The sequence below is a fragment of the Hirsutella rhossiliensis genome, assembly GCF_020360975.1.
Source record: "Hirsutella rhossiliensis strain HR02 chromosome Unknown scaffold00005, whole genome shotgun sequence".
In the NCBI taxonomy this organism is placed as follows: domain Eukaryota; kingdom Fungi; phylum Ascomycota; class Sordariomycetes; order Hypocreales; family Ophiocordycipitaceae; genus Hirsutella; species Hirsutella rhossiliensis.
In genome coordinates this window covers 5,256,605-5,272,427 of record NW_025408671.1, presented here as the reverse complement: position 1 = coordinate 5,272,427, position 15,823 = coordinate 5,256,605, and the positions used below count along the sequence as shown (strand labels likewise).

Genomic DNA, 15,823 nt, shown 5'->3' with positions numbered 1-15,823 from the left:
AGCTCGGGACGGCCGCAGCGGAATAGCAAGCGACCACAATGGCTTGATGACTGCGAAACAGGATGATGCACATCTCGCAGTCGCTTTTTCATCACATTTTAAGTTGGACAAATTTTGGCCCCGTTGCTGTGGAGTTATTGTGGATTGATGTCTAACTTTCAGTCGCGTGTAAGTCCGGCGGGTCACGGGATCCGGCAGATCATCGGAAAATCCCTTAAAGACCTCAAAGGACATAACCAAGTACTCCTCGACTTTCATAGAGTTCACCCAAACAAGCCAGGCCCCCCGGTCTGGGCAAAGAAGTAAATGGCACAACTATATACTTTGGCCCAGGCCGCTCTTGGTCGTTTAGGCTGTTCGAGGACGAACAGCCGTTTGGGAAGGGGGTACTGTCACGGCACCAACTTACCTCAGCAAGGTCAGGCCATTAGGGTCGTGCCTCAGGCACCGGATCAGGCTAACGTAATCCACCCCCTTCCCGGTCAGACCCCCTACTCGGTCAGAAAAATTCCCCACCGCCGCGACCCACACTTATGGCAAGACAAACCGAGCACAATGACGGCGACGGGAGACCAATTGGTTCCACGCGAAGAACGGGTCCTGCTCGCCGTCAGGGCCTATCAGCAGGGCCAATTCGAAAGTACCCGCAAGGCAGCGGCCGCATACGACGTCCTCAATCGACAGTATCTGATCGACTGCGCGGTGTCATTCGCCGACGCGACGCTCAGGTGAACAACCTAAAGTTGACGGCGACGGAAGAGACTGCCCTGGTACAATGGATCTTGTCGATGGACGAGCGAGGAATGCCGCCGACAGTGGCTTACACTCTGTTGCGATTGAACTTACTTCTATTCAATTCTGTCTGACAGCTCTCAACATACATATATACATAGTGGCACGTCCGTGCCACTATCCAGTGACTCACCACTTGTAACTGCTGCCTAAACATGTCTTGGTCCATGTCTCATATCAAGTCAACACTCCCTAGAGCTGTCAGACTTCAACTGCAACGCTATTCATAGCGTATGGGTCCAATTCAATCCTCCTCCTGTTCCTCTCGAAAGCATCCCTAGGCAGAGGCTTGGTCATCCCATCTGCTAGCATATTCTCCCCTGGAACCCAGTAGACTTGGATTCTCCCTTCCTTGACCTCATCAACGACGTGATGAAATGCTATATCAACATGCTTGATTTTCGACGTGTTCGATACTCCTCGGGTCAGCTGTACAGCTCCCTTATTATCTCCAAGCCGTAGTGGCACTGTTTGCTCCCCCTTTCCTTCCAGTTCTGCAAGTAGTCGACGTCCCCAGAGAGCAGCTTTTGTGGCCTCCCCCATCCCAACATACTCTGCTTCTGTCGTAGATCTTGCCACTGATTTCATCTTCTTGCTATACGTCATGACGGCGCCTCCGTAGACCATAAAGATGAACCCCAGGATACTCTTCCGGTCCCTTGGATCAGTAACGTAGTCGGTGTCAGAGAACGCTTCCCCATCTTGTAGGCCTGCAGAGCCGACGTGCCCTTCGATGTTGTGGTCAATGGAATAATAGTCGATATCGCTGCCTTCGACTCCTTGAGCGTGCTCATTATTTCCGCCATATGTGATACCGTGGTGAATAGTCCTGCCGACATAACCCAATATTCGTAGCAAAGCCTTCCAGTGGTTCCAGCATGCCTCTACCGTGAAAGATGCCATTCTGTTAACTGCGAATATAATGTCGAACCTCGTATTGCATAGCCAAATCAGCTTTCGAGCAATTCCACGTATTTCAACCATTCGTCATGGTTCAGAGGCCGTCCCGGTTCCTCAACGAGCTTCCGTATAGCTCCAGGTTCCATGGGGTTGCGTGCTTCATTGAGTCGTCGTAGAAATTCTGCCACGATTTCCTTCGCAAATTGTGATTGATCAATCATCAGCTTTCCTTTGTGCCTTTGAATCCGAATTCCGAGAATGTTCTCTGCTTCTCCGAGGTCTTTCATCTCAAATCTTCCCTTCAGCTTTTCCTTGACCCGTTCAATGGCATCCTCGTCCCCCCTGTGATGGGTTCTAATAGTGTAAATTACAGCTATGTAGTCCTCGTGCGTTTTACATTCGAGCTGAGGAAAGAAGAAGGAAAGGAAAATAGAAGGACAGAAATCCTCCAACAAAATAGACTAAGCCGTTACTGGAGCAACAGTGCTTAGACCGACAAGGCACTGCCTTGTCCAGCAGGGCCTAGCCCGTTACACCCCCCTGTAATCATAAAGTCATCCACGTGCACGCCGATGATTACCCCCGACTCTGTATGTCTGAATATTGTCGGGTCCACTGTCATCGGTGAGAAACCAATCTCCTTGAGATATTCTGATATTAGCAAATACCACATTCTTGCAGCTTGCTTCAATCCGTACAAACTCTTCAGGATCTGAACGTATTTCCCGAAATATTGCTGGAGCTCAGTTGGCACTTTCATGAAGATCCTTTCCTTTAGTTTTGCTGCAAGGAACGCAGCCACAGCATCCATCTGGTATACCTTCCAGCCTTTCTTCGCCGCTAAAGCTAGAATGATCCTCATCGCATCGACCCGGATCGTGGGTGCGAAGGTTTCCTCGTAATTGATCCCGTGTTTCTGTGTGAACCCTCTCGCGACTAGACGTGCTTTATACCGTAGTATCTTCCTTCTTTGTCTTTCTTGTGATCAAACACAAGCTTGGCATCAACTACTTCTTCTCCGTGCACGTCAACTTCGTTGATTTCCTCCGAGAATGTCTGTCGTCGAATGAGATTCTGAACTTCCTCATCTATAGCTCCTACCCATTGATCCTTCTCACTGCCTTTCATCGCCTGTCGGAAGGTAAGCTTTTTCGGGTCGAAGTCGTACAGGTCTGTATTAGGCTGGAGAAGCGTCCTTGCTACCATGGCTCTTTCCTTCCTGCCACTCTCCCCTCGCTTCTTCAGACGTTCTGCCATGCGCTGTTCTTCTCTTTGCCGCCATTCCAGCTCTGCTCGCTGCTTCTCTGCTCTTTTGAGTGCCACGGCCTCTCGTCGAATCTGGGATCTTGTTTTCGGCAGACTCCTTTCAGGAGAGGTTATATCCGCCTCCCTGTATTGACAATGATTGTGTCTCCTTGAGCTCTTCCTCCGAATCTGCAGTGTCTTGGTCGGTCGGGTTCCCATCCGCTGCTTCTCCGGCATCCCCAGCTTCTGTAGCTTCCTGGTCCGTAGTCCTATCCCTGACCGAATCTTCGGCATCAGAGTCATCATCAGTGAGCTCCCTTGCTCCTTTTCTCTTCCTTCTCATCGTCATACTGCGATTGTGATTCTTGGCTGATTTCATTGTCCATATACTTGCTCTCATCGAATTCCACGAATCGAACCTCGTGGACCTTCTTATCAGCTGGGTTCCAGACTAGATAGATTTTATCTGTCTCCTCTTTGTATCAACAAAAACTCCTTGCCATGCTCTTTTCAGAAGCTTTGTTCTCTTTTCTTTGGGAATAAATACCCAGGCAGGACATCCGAACACTCTCAAGTGCCCTGATCTTGGCTTCTCTCCACGCCATAACTCCCATGGGCTTTTAGCCATTCCCTTGACAACTCCCTATTTCTCAGATAGGCCGCTGTTGCGTTCGAAAACTCCCAGTATGCTGCCGGGAGGTCCATTTCGTGACGCATAGCAGACCCCTCTCTGATATGGTTCTCATGCTCCTCTCAGAGATACTATTCTCCGGGTGGTAGCCCACTGTTGGTTTGATCCGAATAGCTCTCCCGTGCAAAATACCCTCATTGCCTCGTTTAGAAACTCCTTTCCGCGATCAAAGCGCATCGCCTTGACCTTTTCGCCTTTTCCGTACTCGCGACACTCTGCCTCTGCAACAACTACCCAGGCTTTGATCTTGTCGGTAATTCTCGTTTTGTCTCTAGAGAAATAAACCCAAACTCGCCCGGTAGCCTGATCGGTGATTGTCAGCATGTACTTCATTCCTTGAAGTGATAGCTCAACTGGCCCCCAAAGATCTATATGGACTCTCTCCAGCTTTTCTGTCACCACAGACATTGGCTCCCTTGAGACCTTTCTTGTCATTTTGGCCTCGGTGCAGCTTGAGCAGAATGACGGGCAGAATGAGTTGTCTCCGAGATCATCCATTACGGCGTTCAGTTTGCCCTCCATATGCTTTCCAGGGTGTCCCAGCCTAGCATGTAGTAGTCTTTCAGGCATCTTCAGGATTGACTTCAGCGCTACCCCGTTATCGCCATCCTTTTCTTGGATTGTATGGGCTCGGTGCCCTCTTGTCTGGCTCAAGCGCCACACCTTTTTATGTCTGTGGCCAAACAGCACCTCCTCCTTGCTATCATCGCCACCATCCTGTGCTTTGGACCTGTTGTTCCCTTTGTTCCATGCACTGCGGCCACGACCTGCGAATTGTGCGGTTTCTCCCTTGATTGTCGTATCGACGAGCTCCAACTCTTTGCTTTCCAGAGAGCTCTGCACCTTTTCCATTGTCAACGTCTCTGTCGAGGCGTTCAAGATCTCGACCGTAGTGTTAAAGCGTCGTCCATGCTCATTTGCAAGAAGCAAATCAATAGCTGTTCATGGATAACAATGTCCTTGTCTTGGCTATTAATCTGAGCTCGAAGTCGCTTTAGGTCGTCGACCTTCTCCTGCACAGTTCTATTCGTCTGCGTACTAACGTCGTATAGCATTCGGATCAGCTGTCGAAGGCGCGCTTTGTTCGATGTCGCATATCGCTTAACGAGGGACTGATAAATTGCTCGTGGATCGGTGAGATGGTTGACTGAGTTCTTGTGGATCTGGTCAATACTCTGTCGTATTTTCATTCTCGCGAGAGAGACATTTTTAATGTCCGCAGCATTCTCTCCTGGCGTTGATAAATCGGACGATTCCGCTGTTGCCTTACCGGTGACGCAGCTCATAAGATCGTCACTCAACAAGTTATCTTCAAGATCCATCTTCCAGCTGTCAAAGGAGTCTCTTCCATCAAGGATGGTTCCTTTGTAGTCTTTCTTGCCCATAGTGCCGGGTCTTTGCTGTCAACCGTCGATTCTTGACGAAAAAGTGTTCTCATATGCCGAGTTCAATCGTGCAGTGGAAGCATAATAAAAGCAACCGGGCTCATAACCTGTTGCGATTGAACTTACTTCTATTCAATTCTGTCTGACAGCTCTCAACATACATATATACATAGTGGCACGTCCGTGCCACTATCCAGTGACTCACCACTTGTAACTGCTGCCTAAACATGTCTTGGTCCATGTCTCATATCAAGTCAACACACTCGTCGGATGGCCAACTTATTGCTTTCCGAGCGAGGCAAAGATCCTGTCGGGGAGAACTGGGTGCGGAAGTTTGTTGGCCGCCACGGCGAAATCAAGGCAAAGTACTCTCGCCGATACGATTATCAACGCGCCAAATGCGAAGACCCCCAAAAGATCCAAGGATGGTACGATCGAGTCGCGGCGACGAAACAGAAATGGGGGATTCTTGACGAGGATGTCTATAACTTTGATGAGACGGGGTTTCAAATGGAGTCGCCGCAACGGCGAGAGTCCTTACCCGGTCTGACCGGCGAGGTCGGGCAATACTCACGCAGCCTGGAAATCGCGAATGGGTTACTGTGATCGAGTCTATCAATTGCCAAGGTTGGGCTTTACCGGCGAAGGTTATCTTCCAGGGCAAGTTACACCAAGCAAGCTGGTACGAATCAGGAGTGCCCGATGACTGGCATATCGCCGTTAGTGAGAACGGCTGGACTTCCGACGACCTTGCTTTGAATTGGCTAAAGGAAGTCTTTGATCCGAATACACGGCGCCGTACGGTTGGTACGCATCGACTTCTTATTCTCGACGGGCACGGTAGCCACGTCACGCCGGAATTTGACAAGGACTGTACGGCCAATTCCATTGTGGTACTCCAAATGCCTGCACATTCCTCACATCTGTTGCAGCCCCTTGATGTCGGGTGCTTTTCGCCGTTGAAAACAATATATGGCCGGAAGGTTCAAGAGAAAATGCTCGCTGGGATCCATCATATCGACAAGCAGGACTTCCTTCCTATATACTTAGAGGCTCGCCGACAAGCACTTTCGCCGCCGAATATCCGAAGCGGATTTATGGCAACAGGCCTCTTTCCGTTCGACCCAAACAGGGTATTATCGCGGTTACAAGTTCAGGTTGACAAAGTTGGTAACGATCACGGCGACAAGAATACCCCAAGCCCCAACAAGAGCCTGGAAGCAGCCAAGACTCCGTATAACGTCAACCAGCTTATCACTCACGCCGAAAGCCTTCTTCAACGCCGGCCACAAAATCCAGACTCGCCAGTCTCACAATCTGTCAACCAGCTTATCAAAGGATGTCAAATGGCCATGCATGGCGCCGCCCTCCTTGCCGACGAAACCGGCAACTTCGGTCAGAAAACCAGCGGCGAAAGCAGAGAAAAGAAAAGCGCCGTGAATACATTGGCGACGGCGGTACTCTATCGGTTGCAGAGGGCACGGCTAGGATAAAGCGACGGAGAGAAGAAGAAGAAGAGCGGGTTAAGCGACGGAGAGTGGAGGAAGAGGAGAGGACCAAGCGCCGGCGAGAGAAGGACGAGGAGGGCCAAGCGACGACAAGAAGAAGAAGAGCGGGCCGAGCGACGGCGACAAGAGAACGAGGAATGGTTCAAGCTACGGCGAGAAAAGGAAGAGGAGCGGGTCAAGAAACAGAGAGCAAAGGAAGATGAGCGGGCCAAGCGACGGCGGGAAGAAGAGGAGCGGGTCCAACGACAGATAGAAGAGAAGCTAAGTGTCCCAAGACAGCGTGCACCACCACGGTGTAGTAAATGTAGGTCTTTTGAACACACTGCCCGTACGTGTAATAGATACCGGTAGTCCTAAATCGAGTTACTTGTCTCTTGGAGTAAATATGTCGTGTGTATGTATGTATGTATGTATGTGTGTGTGTATTTCACCCGGAGGATTTCTCCTATAAGTCCCTGCACATAGAAATGGGCACCCCCCTGTTTTGGGCACCCCAAAAAATCACGACCATTTTCAACACCATTAATTCAATCCCTTCTCACTGCCCACCACCGTGCACTACGATACAATCGTCACCTATTTCTGAAACCTCAGCTTCGGTTTCATCAGATTCTTCATTCTCAGCTGCGTTCACCTCCTCCTGCGCCCGTCGTATTGCCTCAATATTGGCGAACCTCGAATTCGGGCTCGTGACCACCCTCTTCCTTTTTCGGCTTGACGGCCGCCAATTGTGTTTCCAGTGCCTGAATCTGCAATTGAGCTTTTGCTAAAGGCCATCCTTCTCGTCAAACCCTTTGTGATCTTCCTGAACAGCAATCTCTTCGTGGGCACGTCGTCGTCTAGCTGGTTGAATTGAACTACCTGAACCTTCAGATCTTGCGAGCGCCTCGGGGTCGACCACGCAATCTGGGATGTGTCTGATTGCCAGTCACTGGTGGGTAAGTGGCTATTGAATGCATTGGCCACATTTTCGCGTTCTTTTTGCGTCTGTTGCTGTTCTCCAGCAGAAGAGGGCTCAAAAGTGGCTTCGCCATCGACACCGGCCACAAACCCGTCGCTTTCCAGCCACCCTTGATGTTTGACACAGTGAGCGCTTGCTCGCGTGCTTTCTGGTAGCAGGAAAGAAAGTTTTGCTTGCCGACTGGGCTTGAATCGGTCAGGAGGCTGAGAAATCCGACCTGTTTGCGGTAGTAGTGCTTAAGAGCGAGAAGACAGACAAATCGAGCGGTTGCAGCACATGAGAGGTATGGGGAGGTAAGAAAGAAGGTGAATCTGATGCTGGTAGCATAGATACATGAAGTCAACCGTCTCGTGACTTCCGTGGCCGTCCAATACTAGCAGTCTTCGCTCCGAAGGGTCGGGTGGCTGGGTTCTTGGAATGAACACCTTTTCGAGCCACTCCACCGCAGTTTGGTCCGAAGTCCAGCCGTTCTTTGTCGCAGTGAATTGCCAGTCACTAAAAGTACTGAGATCTTCTGGGAACCACTGTTGCTGGACCGATTTGCCCTTGAAAATGACGGGTGGAGGAGGAAGGTGCCGGCAGCGGACACGCACTCGATGAACGACGTCCAGACCCGAGAACCAGGCGTCTTCTTTTGTACAGATCGTTTTTCAGCACTGCCAACGACCAGGCCATTCTCCCCAAGTCCTTCCATGATGCCTGCTTCATCCATGTTGTACCTGTTCTCCGGCTTAATAGCCAGAATCTCGGGAAGGAAGAAATTGTTGAACCAAGGCCGAATTACCTCGGTAGAAGCGCCGTTGACACGCGCAGAGTCTCTGTGATGGCACTTCTGGGTCCGAACTGCAGGATTTCGTCTTAAAAATGCTTGCATCCAGTGTTTTCCGAGCGGTGTGGTCTCCTTTGACGGCGAGCATGCGCTGCGCGAACTGCCTGATCTGCGAGTGAGTGGGAGGAAGGCCCAAGGCGTCCTGAATGAGAATCCATTCGGTAAGTTGCTTTTCCTGTGTCTGAGAAAGCCTCTGAAGAGCAGAAAATGCATCCTTTCTGCATTCGTGACCATGCATGCGATTGTAAAGAGTTGCCCTCAGGACGCCCCAATCGCGAGCAGCCTTCTTGGCGGATCCGCCATTGGCGATTGCCTCAAGGGCGCTGTGAATGTCAGACTCTGTATATTTCATCAGTAGTGGCTTGAAGACACATGCGTCAATTTTTAGCAGATTGGATGCGTTTCCGCGGTGAAATTTGCTGTTGAAGTTGACGCAGCCGTTTAGGTTGGGCACCCATCTTGGGTGCCCAAAACAGGGGGGTGCCCATTTCTATGTGCAGGGACTTAGGGCCTCGACGTAAAAGCTACTGACATTTAGGCAACAGCGGCGTTGCGTAGTAATATCGCCACTTCATGAGTAATCATCCTAGGCAGGCTTGATATGCGACACGACGAGATCCACCCAGGTCGGATTCGCACTGTGAAGGGTGGTTTAGGCGCGAGGACGAGCGAGGGAGGGCACTGGGACTTGGAACTCTTCGAGAAAGAGTCCAGCCTGAGAAGATCGGCTTCGTTCTCAAGCTACACGAGGATCAGACGCAGGGTTCTCTCTAGAGGCAGTGCCCCCTTGGGACCTCATCAATATCAATCAACGAGACGAATGTATGCATTATTGAAGGATTATTTTGGCTCTAGTTAATGGGCCCTTGGCTTTCCTTATCGGGCCCTTGAAGTGTGGCTGAAAGTGTGGCGGACTGTCAAACCTACTTTGCGGCTTTGCTTGCACGCGCGCCGGTGCACACATTTGCCGGCGTCATAGGCCCGACAGCATAACTGCATTTCACGTAGAGCCGTTAAAAGTAGGGTGCTTAATGTAATGTCAATGAGTGAGGCAATTGAACAGGCTCGTGGAACATATGCCCGAGGCTACGTCGCTACAACGACACAGTCCCTGATTAGGCTCTCGCTCCGTAATGCAGCTACGGCGCTCTCTGCAGCAGCTTGCCAGGTCTCGAACTTGCGGCGGAAAGGTGACTTCATCGGTGCGGCGTTGGTGCGTTGGGGATGCCCTCACCTTGGTATGCGTTCGTGCGTTCGTACGTTGGCGTGCGTTGTATGCGCGTTGTCAACTTTGTCGCGTTCTAGCTGGATGCACCATTGACTACTCGTGCCCGCCTCCACTTTGGGATTCGCTTTGGCTCACCCACAAGTGGGGGCGTGCACGAGTACGGAGGCCGTATTGACAGCTTTTCACAGTTGGCGGCTAATGTTTTGGCGGGGAAAGGGACGCGACAGTCATGTGACTATTTTAGCCACACTTTAAGGGCCCGATAAGGAAAACCAAGGGCCCATTAACTAGAGCCATTATTTTAGCTATGCAGCCGTGGATTGATGTGGATATTGATTGACGTCAATATATTGATCAACGCGTTGAGTTGATCTGGTGGATTGATAAGCATCTCTGGTCTTGATTCCACCCGTAATAAATCAGAATTCGCTTTTATCGTCTGTCTGCTTTCCCGAGACTTTGTCTACCCAGTGCCAATCTCCAATATGGATATTCTGTTTGAAATCCGGGGCGGCACCACCACGCTTAAACCATTCATCGACGTTTTGGTATTTGGTGACTCCGGCCTCCGTCGAAGAGCCAGCGCATGTTCCCTTCAAGGTTATCCCTAATAAGCGAGTGTTAGCGGGCCGTGAGTGGCCTGCATCATGAGTGACCTGCATCACGAGCTAACAAACAGAAACGCACCTTTCATCTTCCACTCATCTGGCACATTTTCTTGAGAGGGGCGCAGAGCAGGGCCTAAGGATGGACCCCAGTATTCTATTGATGTGAAGTTAGCGAGCTAGTATAGTGGGTATATAAATAGTAAGCTATCAGCAACATACCTTGGGGTTTCGAGTCTAACTGTCCGAGATGGGTGTTGGAATAAAGATGGAAGGACTTGATATCTCGTACGAGAACGCTTTCTGACTCAAAAACCTCCGTGAGATTGATGGTTTTCGAATACTCTGTCCCCCGATGAGGTTTCTCTGCAATTTTGGTATCGCGCTTGTTTGTGTCTTCTTTTCGGAAGCCGATGTATAAATCATCCCAGGTTCCGGCCCAAAAAGAGTTGCTCAACGAAAAATCCACCTGGAGGTGATTAAAACGAGGGCAGTCGACCAGCAAACGCCAGTCCTTTTTAGCATCGATAGTGCTTTTCCAAGCGGGCCATTCGTAATTTTTTTCAACCCATTTGGGTGTCTGGGCTGCTTGATTGACTGATTGAAACTTGTCAAGTTGGATCTCGGTAAGTGAGCCAGCGCATCGTCCTTTTAATTTGAAGCCTAATAATACACTGAGCGCCATGGCTTTCGCTTCGGAGCTGAGGGTTCATCAAGGGAGCGACATACCTTGCAAGAACCAGACACCGCCCATGAAGGAATCGTGCACCTGGCGGATCTGGACTTGGATGAGATGGTCTACCGCGACCGTCGAGGAGCCGAAAGTTGCCTTGATATCGATGTTCTGCCAGTCGTGAAAGCCAGCTGAAGGACTAGACGCAATAGTGTGTTTTTCATTATCGTTAAAGGCAAGGTGGAGCGTGTCGAAGGTCCCGTCAAAAAAACTGTTGCCCAATTGTATTCCGAGCTTTAACTCTTCGAAATGAGTGCATGCCGCGGTGCCGGCTTCTGCTCCACTCCCCTCACGTTTCTTTTGTGCTAGGGCAGCGAGTTTCTCACACATGGCTTTCAATCCCGGCGTTTGCCATCCTTGAGTGACTATGGTAAAATCAGCACTCGTAACAGCATGCTCGAATACCTTGACGGGGTCCTTACATAAATCGGCGGTTATCACTGGCCCCCTTTTCGATTTTTTGTGCATGTGGGTATGCGAGGAGCTGCATGCAGAATTGATGAAAGATATGCCACGCTGCCCTTGCAACATGTTGTCGGCTTCATCAAGATTTCCGACTAGGTTGAGTCCCGTATGGTTGGGCTGCGCGTTTCGAAGACCTTCCTGAAGTGACGCGATACGTGCTCTGAGACGGTCCCTGAATTCCCTCACGGTAGCAGCTTCTCCCTCTCTTGGATCAACATCTTCTGGGAACAGGGGCCCGGAGCCGTCCACTTCGCGCAAGAATGCCGCGATGTCCAAAATTTCGCTGTCCGTGAGTCCGGATCCGGAAACTTGCTGCCCTGGTTGTTGAGGGGAGGAATTCGCGCCCTGCGTCTCCTCAGAACTGGTCTCCTCAGAACTGGCCGACGGCGACAGACAAGGAGAGTCGATTGGGAGCAGCGGAAACTGGCCCGTCCAGCCGACAACCTGGCCGACATTAGGCCGGTTCATGAACTCTATTGCCGCTTGCATGGAGCCTCTCGAGTAGCCCTCTGCCATCGAACTGTCGGCGACAGAGTCACGAAACCGTTCCGTGTCGTACTGGGGGTTTGGAACGACGTTTGCGACAGCGACATCGTCGGGGATCCCATATGGATACTCACCATGCAGGCTGTTCAAAGTTTCCAGCGGCATGTGTCCCACCACCTGTGACCAGAGGATGCCTCCAAGGGCTGCGAATTCCATTTCATTGTCGTCCGCGTCAAGTGCTCGCACTGTGTCTATCATATTCGGAGTGCCGCGAATCAGGTAGATCCATGGGAAACGAGATACCGCGCTGGACGAATGTGCCGTCGACACGTAAGCACTTGCCCAGCCCATTTCGGACGGTGAGCAACTTTCCGCACTCGATTCTCCGCTGTTATACTGGTCATCTTTCCATGCGACTGCGCCTTGCTTATGACGCTCAAGATCGTATGCTTCCGTATCGTTGACGTAGTTGCCTCGGGGTCTGAATCCGCCGGCTCTCCGAATCGTGTTATCGTCTCTAGCATCTCCGCGCCAGACGAACTTCTGACCATCTTGGCGCGAGTGAAAAGTGTTGGGTGCTTCAAGGTTTCCTGACACGCTCGGGGATGTAGGGTCTCCAGCACTACCACAGCCCAGCCAAAAGAGCCACAGTAGCGCGGCTGAAACAGCCATACTGAGTGAGCGCACAATACTCATGTTTGAAGGATCCCGAATGGCACACTTGTCTTGTTGAACGACGACGAGAAAGGTCTGGGGAATCCTAGTTGCGTCGACAAAGTCGGCTACTTATACGTAGAGATAGTGTCGGGACAGGGCCTCAACCACAGCACCACGCCCACAGCACCACGCCCACAGCACCACGCAGCAAATTGGAAGGCTCACTCCAGCAGCTATGCTGGAAAGTGGCCTTACGTACATAGCGGCTGACAGATAGATAGCCTCTTTCATCGAATTAAAAAACTCGAAATTAGAGTCTCGGTCTTGGCATGCTTTGCAACTCGGATATAGCTACTTCGTTCTTCGTACTTCGTAGCGTGTTCTAATTTGCACAAGGGGGTACTTCGTATCAGGGCTATCCCTGCCAGCTAACATCGACACCGAAGGAGGATCAAGACACTCGCGGGGCTATGTTTGCTAGCTGAGCCGGGCGAAAAAAATCGAAGCCTCGCGCATGAAGGTATATGATGTATGAAATAATTTACTCTGTGCCCGCCCACCTAACTCATCTACCGACAAGGCACTGCCTTGTCCAGCAGGGTCTAGCCCGTTACACTTGGCTGTATATACCCCTTATCACCCCGAGCTCAAGATCTCAGACGTGCTTCGCGACAGGTACATGGCTTCGGCAAGCCCGCGGTCCACTAATCAACAAGGTCAAGGTGTCCGGAGGTGCCGGCTTGCATCATCTCGTATGCATTCCATGGCAGCAGCTTGTTGAAGTCTGTAGTATCCGTACTATAATGTAGCTATTGACGGCTATACTGAAGACTCTTTAGCTATATGTGAGGGTAATCCTTGTCGCCGGCTTTACAGGGCTATTATAAGCCGTATTTGGTCCGTGCCTTGGCGCGACATGATGTCAACCTCGCAATGACCACCTATTCAGGAATCAGGTATAACTACGGATATAGGCGTTGGCATTAGTAGGAGGAAAGAAGGATTTAGAAGAAGAAAAACACGCCTATTTTATGCCTCAAATTGCTCCTCGCTTTACATATTCAGCAACGCCTCCAGTTGGCGCTTTACGGTATGCCAGCGTAGGCTGTCGGCCACTTTCGATATGTTGAATTATCTTATCTCGAAGACCAAGGTAAAAACGCTTGAAAGGTCGCAACTTGTCCGGCTCCTGGTGAGTTCCAAGGACTACGTGATCGTAGCCCATTTCAAGGAGAACTTGGCGGCACCAGTTCTTTGTCTCCGGCTCCAAACTCGTGCTAATGTCAATATCAGCCAACGGCCGCTCCATTTCGTCTAGAATGGAGCGGTCAATCGGATACCCCAATTGCATGCCTTGTCTGGGTCGGGGTAATGGTAGTTCATCCAGGGCTGGCCGTGGACCACATGGGGACGGTTCTTTGGAGGCGTATCCGATGAAGATTCCACGCCTCCACGAAGTCGAAGAGTTCTCGGCGTAGTAAGTCTTCGAAGACGGCGTAGATGGAAATCTGATCTTCCAGCATATCGCCGTCGAAGTCCCCGTCCTGGCGAGTTCTCCAAAGTAGTCTACCCACTGCCGGGACGAGACATGCAGCATGCGCTCCACCAACTCTCGATCTTAACGTTCTTCGTACTTGGAGCCGCCTTGTACGAATCCTTTAGTCGATTTCCTTGTTGGAAAACTTGCCCATGCCATTCCACTCGCCCGTCTGTTGCCAAGACAAAGTTCCAGTGTGCTGCTGCGACCAATGGCGTTTCGCTCCCCCTGTCTGCTTGCAAATACCGTGGCCGAAAGCCGTAGGCGCCACACGCGGCCAAGTACTGCTTCAATACGCTCAAAGCAGTTGTAGCGGAGTGGCCAATATAAAACCAGATAATGTTGCGCGAGTATGCATCGATTGCTGCATATATCTCGAATCCATACGCCTTGAGCTTGTCGTGACCGTCAATGCACCACTGGTAGTTTGGTCCTGGGACAAGAAACTGTCCCTTCTTCCTCCGAAACATCCTTTTTCGGAGTTCGACCTCATTTGGGAACATGATTTTGTACATCGCAAAGAGGGGGTCTCTCGGGACCCAGAGCTGCTTTTGCTGACGAAGATAAGGCTGGAGAAGGCTTTGCCATATCCCGAAATGGCATTGGACCGTCGCGTCATCTCGATGATAACCTGTTCTGTCTTTTCCAGCAACACAAGGCGCTCCTCGTCACTATTGAGCCTGCGTACCCAGCGGCGGTCCGGGTGAAGTCTGATGCGCTTTAGACCTCGTTTCGTGATCGGCCAGCCTTGTCTTTGTAGCACGCTCAGCGTCTGCTTCTCGGTAAGCCCAACGCGAAAGATCAGGTCACGGATGGTTTCTATCAGCTCTGGAGTTTCTTTGGTACGGGCTTGCTGGCGCGGGAGACCCCAGTTTGCGATTCGGCGAGAGAGTGTACTGAGATTGACGGCGACATGGTAATGCTTCCGAAGCTTATACTTAATCTTGCTTCGCGAGACACCGTTGAGGTATAGATGAGTGATATAGGTACGGTATTGATCGATTGGATTGGGCGGACGTGCCATTGTTGCCGGTAACGTCGAAGGGATGGTGATTTTCTTAGTCCTCATACCAGGAAAAAGGGGGACAGCGATATAAATTGACTTACCGCGTTTTCCCGCAGCGGTGGTGCCGCTGGCCCGCAGCGGCTTAGTGCCAGGGGGCTGTTCGTGGAACGGTTACCAAACCAGGAACAGATCGACGCTGCTCACCCGCAAATATTTACAGAACCCAGATCCCTTCCAACCCTAGTTCCTACCTTTCCCTTCTATATCATCATTGCCGTGGAAAGCCAATGGTCAGCAGCGTTGTCATGTCCACAGCAGATTCCGCTATCGTAAGTGAAACTGCAGTCGCTGGCCCGATGGATGGGGACTCGCCCAGCAGGAATAAAATAGTCAAGGGTAGAGGATTGGTCCGACCCAACGCCCGCAAATCCACGGCCAAGATTACCGTACAATCCAATAAGTTCTTCTATGAAGAAGAAGCGGCTGCTAACTTGCTCGCCCGAGCAGAAGAAGAAGCAGACAAAAAAGGCCCCTCCCGTCGGCTCGGTGCGAGACTTCCCATGCCGTCCTTGTTGAAGGCTGTGTAGCGGATGAAGTGTTCATTGAAGGTTGAAGAAATCTGTGAGTAAATACAGAGAAATGCCACCTTAATATATCACTTCCAAGCTAGTGTCAGAGGCTCCTCAGAGAGCCTTTCAGGGGTTCAGGGTTTCTGATGACCCACTTCAACACTCCCACTCGCTCTGAGGACGGCTCTGACAGACAGGCGAAGGTGCTGTGCAGCAGTGTGCTGTT

General features: G+C 51.0%; 2 protein-coding genes across 2 annotated transcripts; both read right to left on the bottom strand.

Moving 5' to 3' along the window:
* Nucleotides 1-2,628: 2,628 nt before the first annotated feature.
* On the bottom strand, nucleotides 2,629-5,013 carry HRG_06121 (Reverse transcriptase, RNA-dependent DNA polymerase; the record flags this gene model as incomplete). Its single annotated transcript, XM_044864592.1, has 6 exons — nucleotides 2,629-3,037; nucleotides 3,093-3,212; nucleotides 3,289-3,368; nucleotides 3,761-3,931; nucleotides 4,052-4,510; nucleotides 4,582-5,013. 6 exons carry the CDS (start codon nucleotides 5,011-5,013, stop codon nucleotides 2,629-2,631), a joined length of 1,671 nt encoding a protein of 556 aa, XP_044721124.1.
* A 2,274-nt stretch (nucleotides 5,014-7,287) lies between these two features.
* On the bottom strand, nucleotides 7,288-8,799 carry HRG_06120 (DDE superfamily endonuclease domain-containing protein; the record flags this gene model as incomplete). Its single annotated transcript, XM_044864591.1, has 5 exons — nucleotides 7,288-7,427; nucleotides 7,573-7,699; nucleotides 7,857-8,113; nucleotides 8,267-8,730; nucleotides 8,786-8,799. 5 exons carry the CDS (start codon nucleotides 8,797-8,799, stop codon nucleotides 7,288-7,290), a joined length of 1,002 nt encoding a protein of 333 aa, XP_044721123.1.
* Between the last annotated feature and the right edge of the window lie 7,024 nt (nucleotides 8,800-15,823).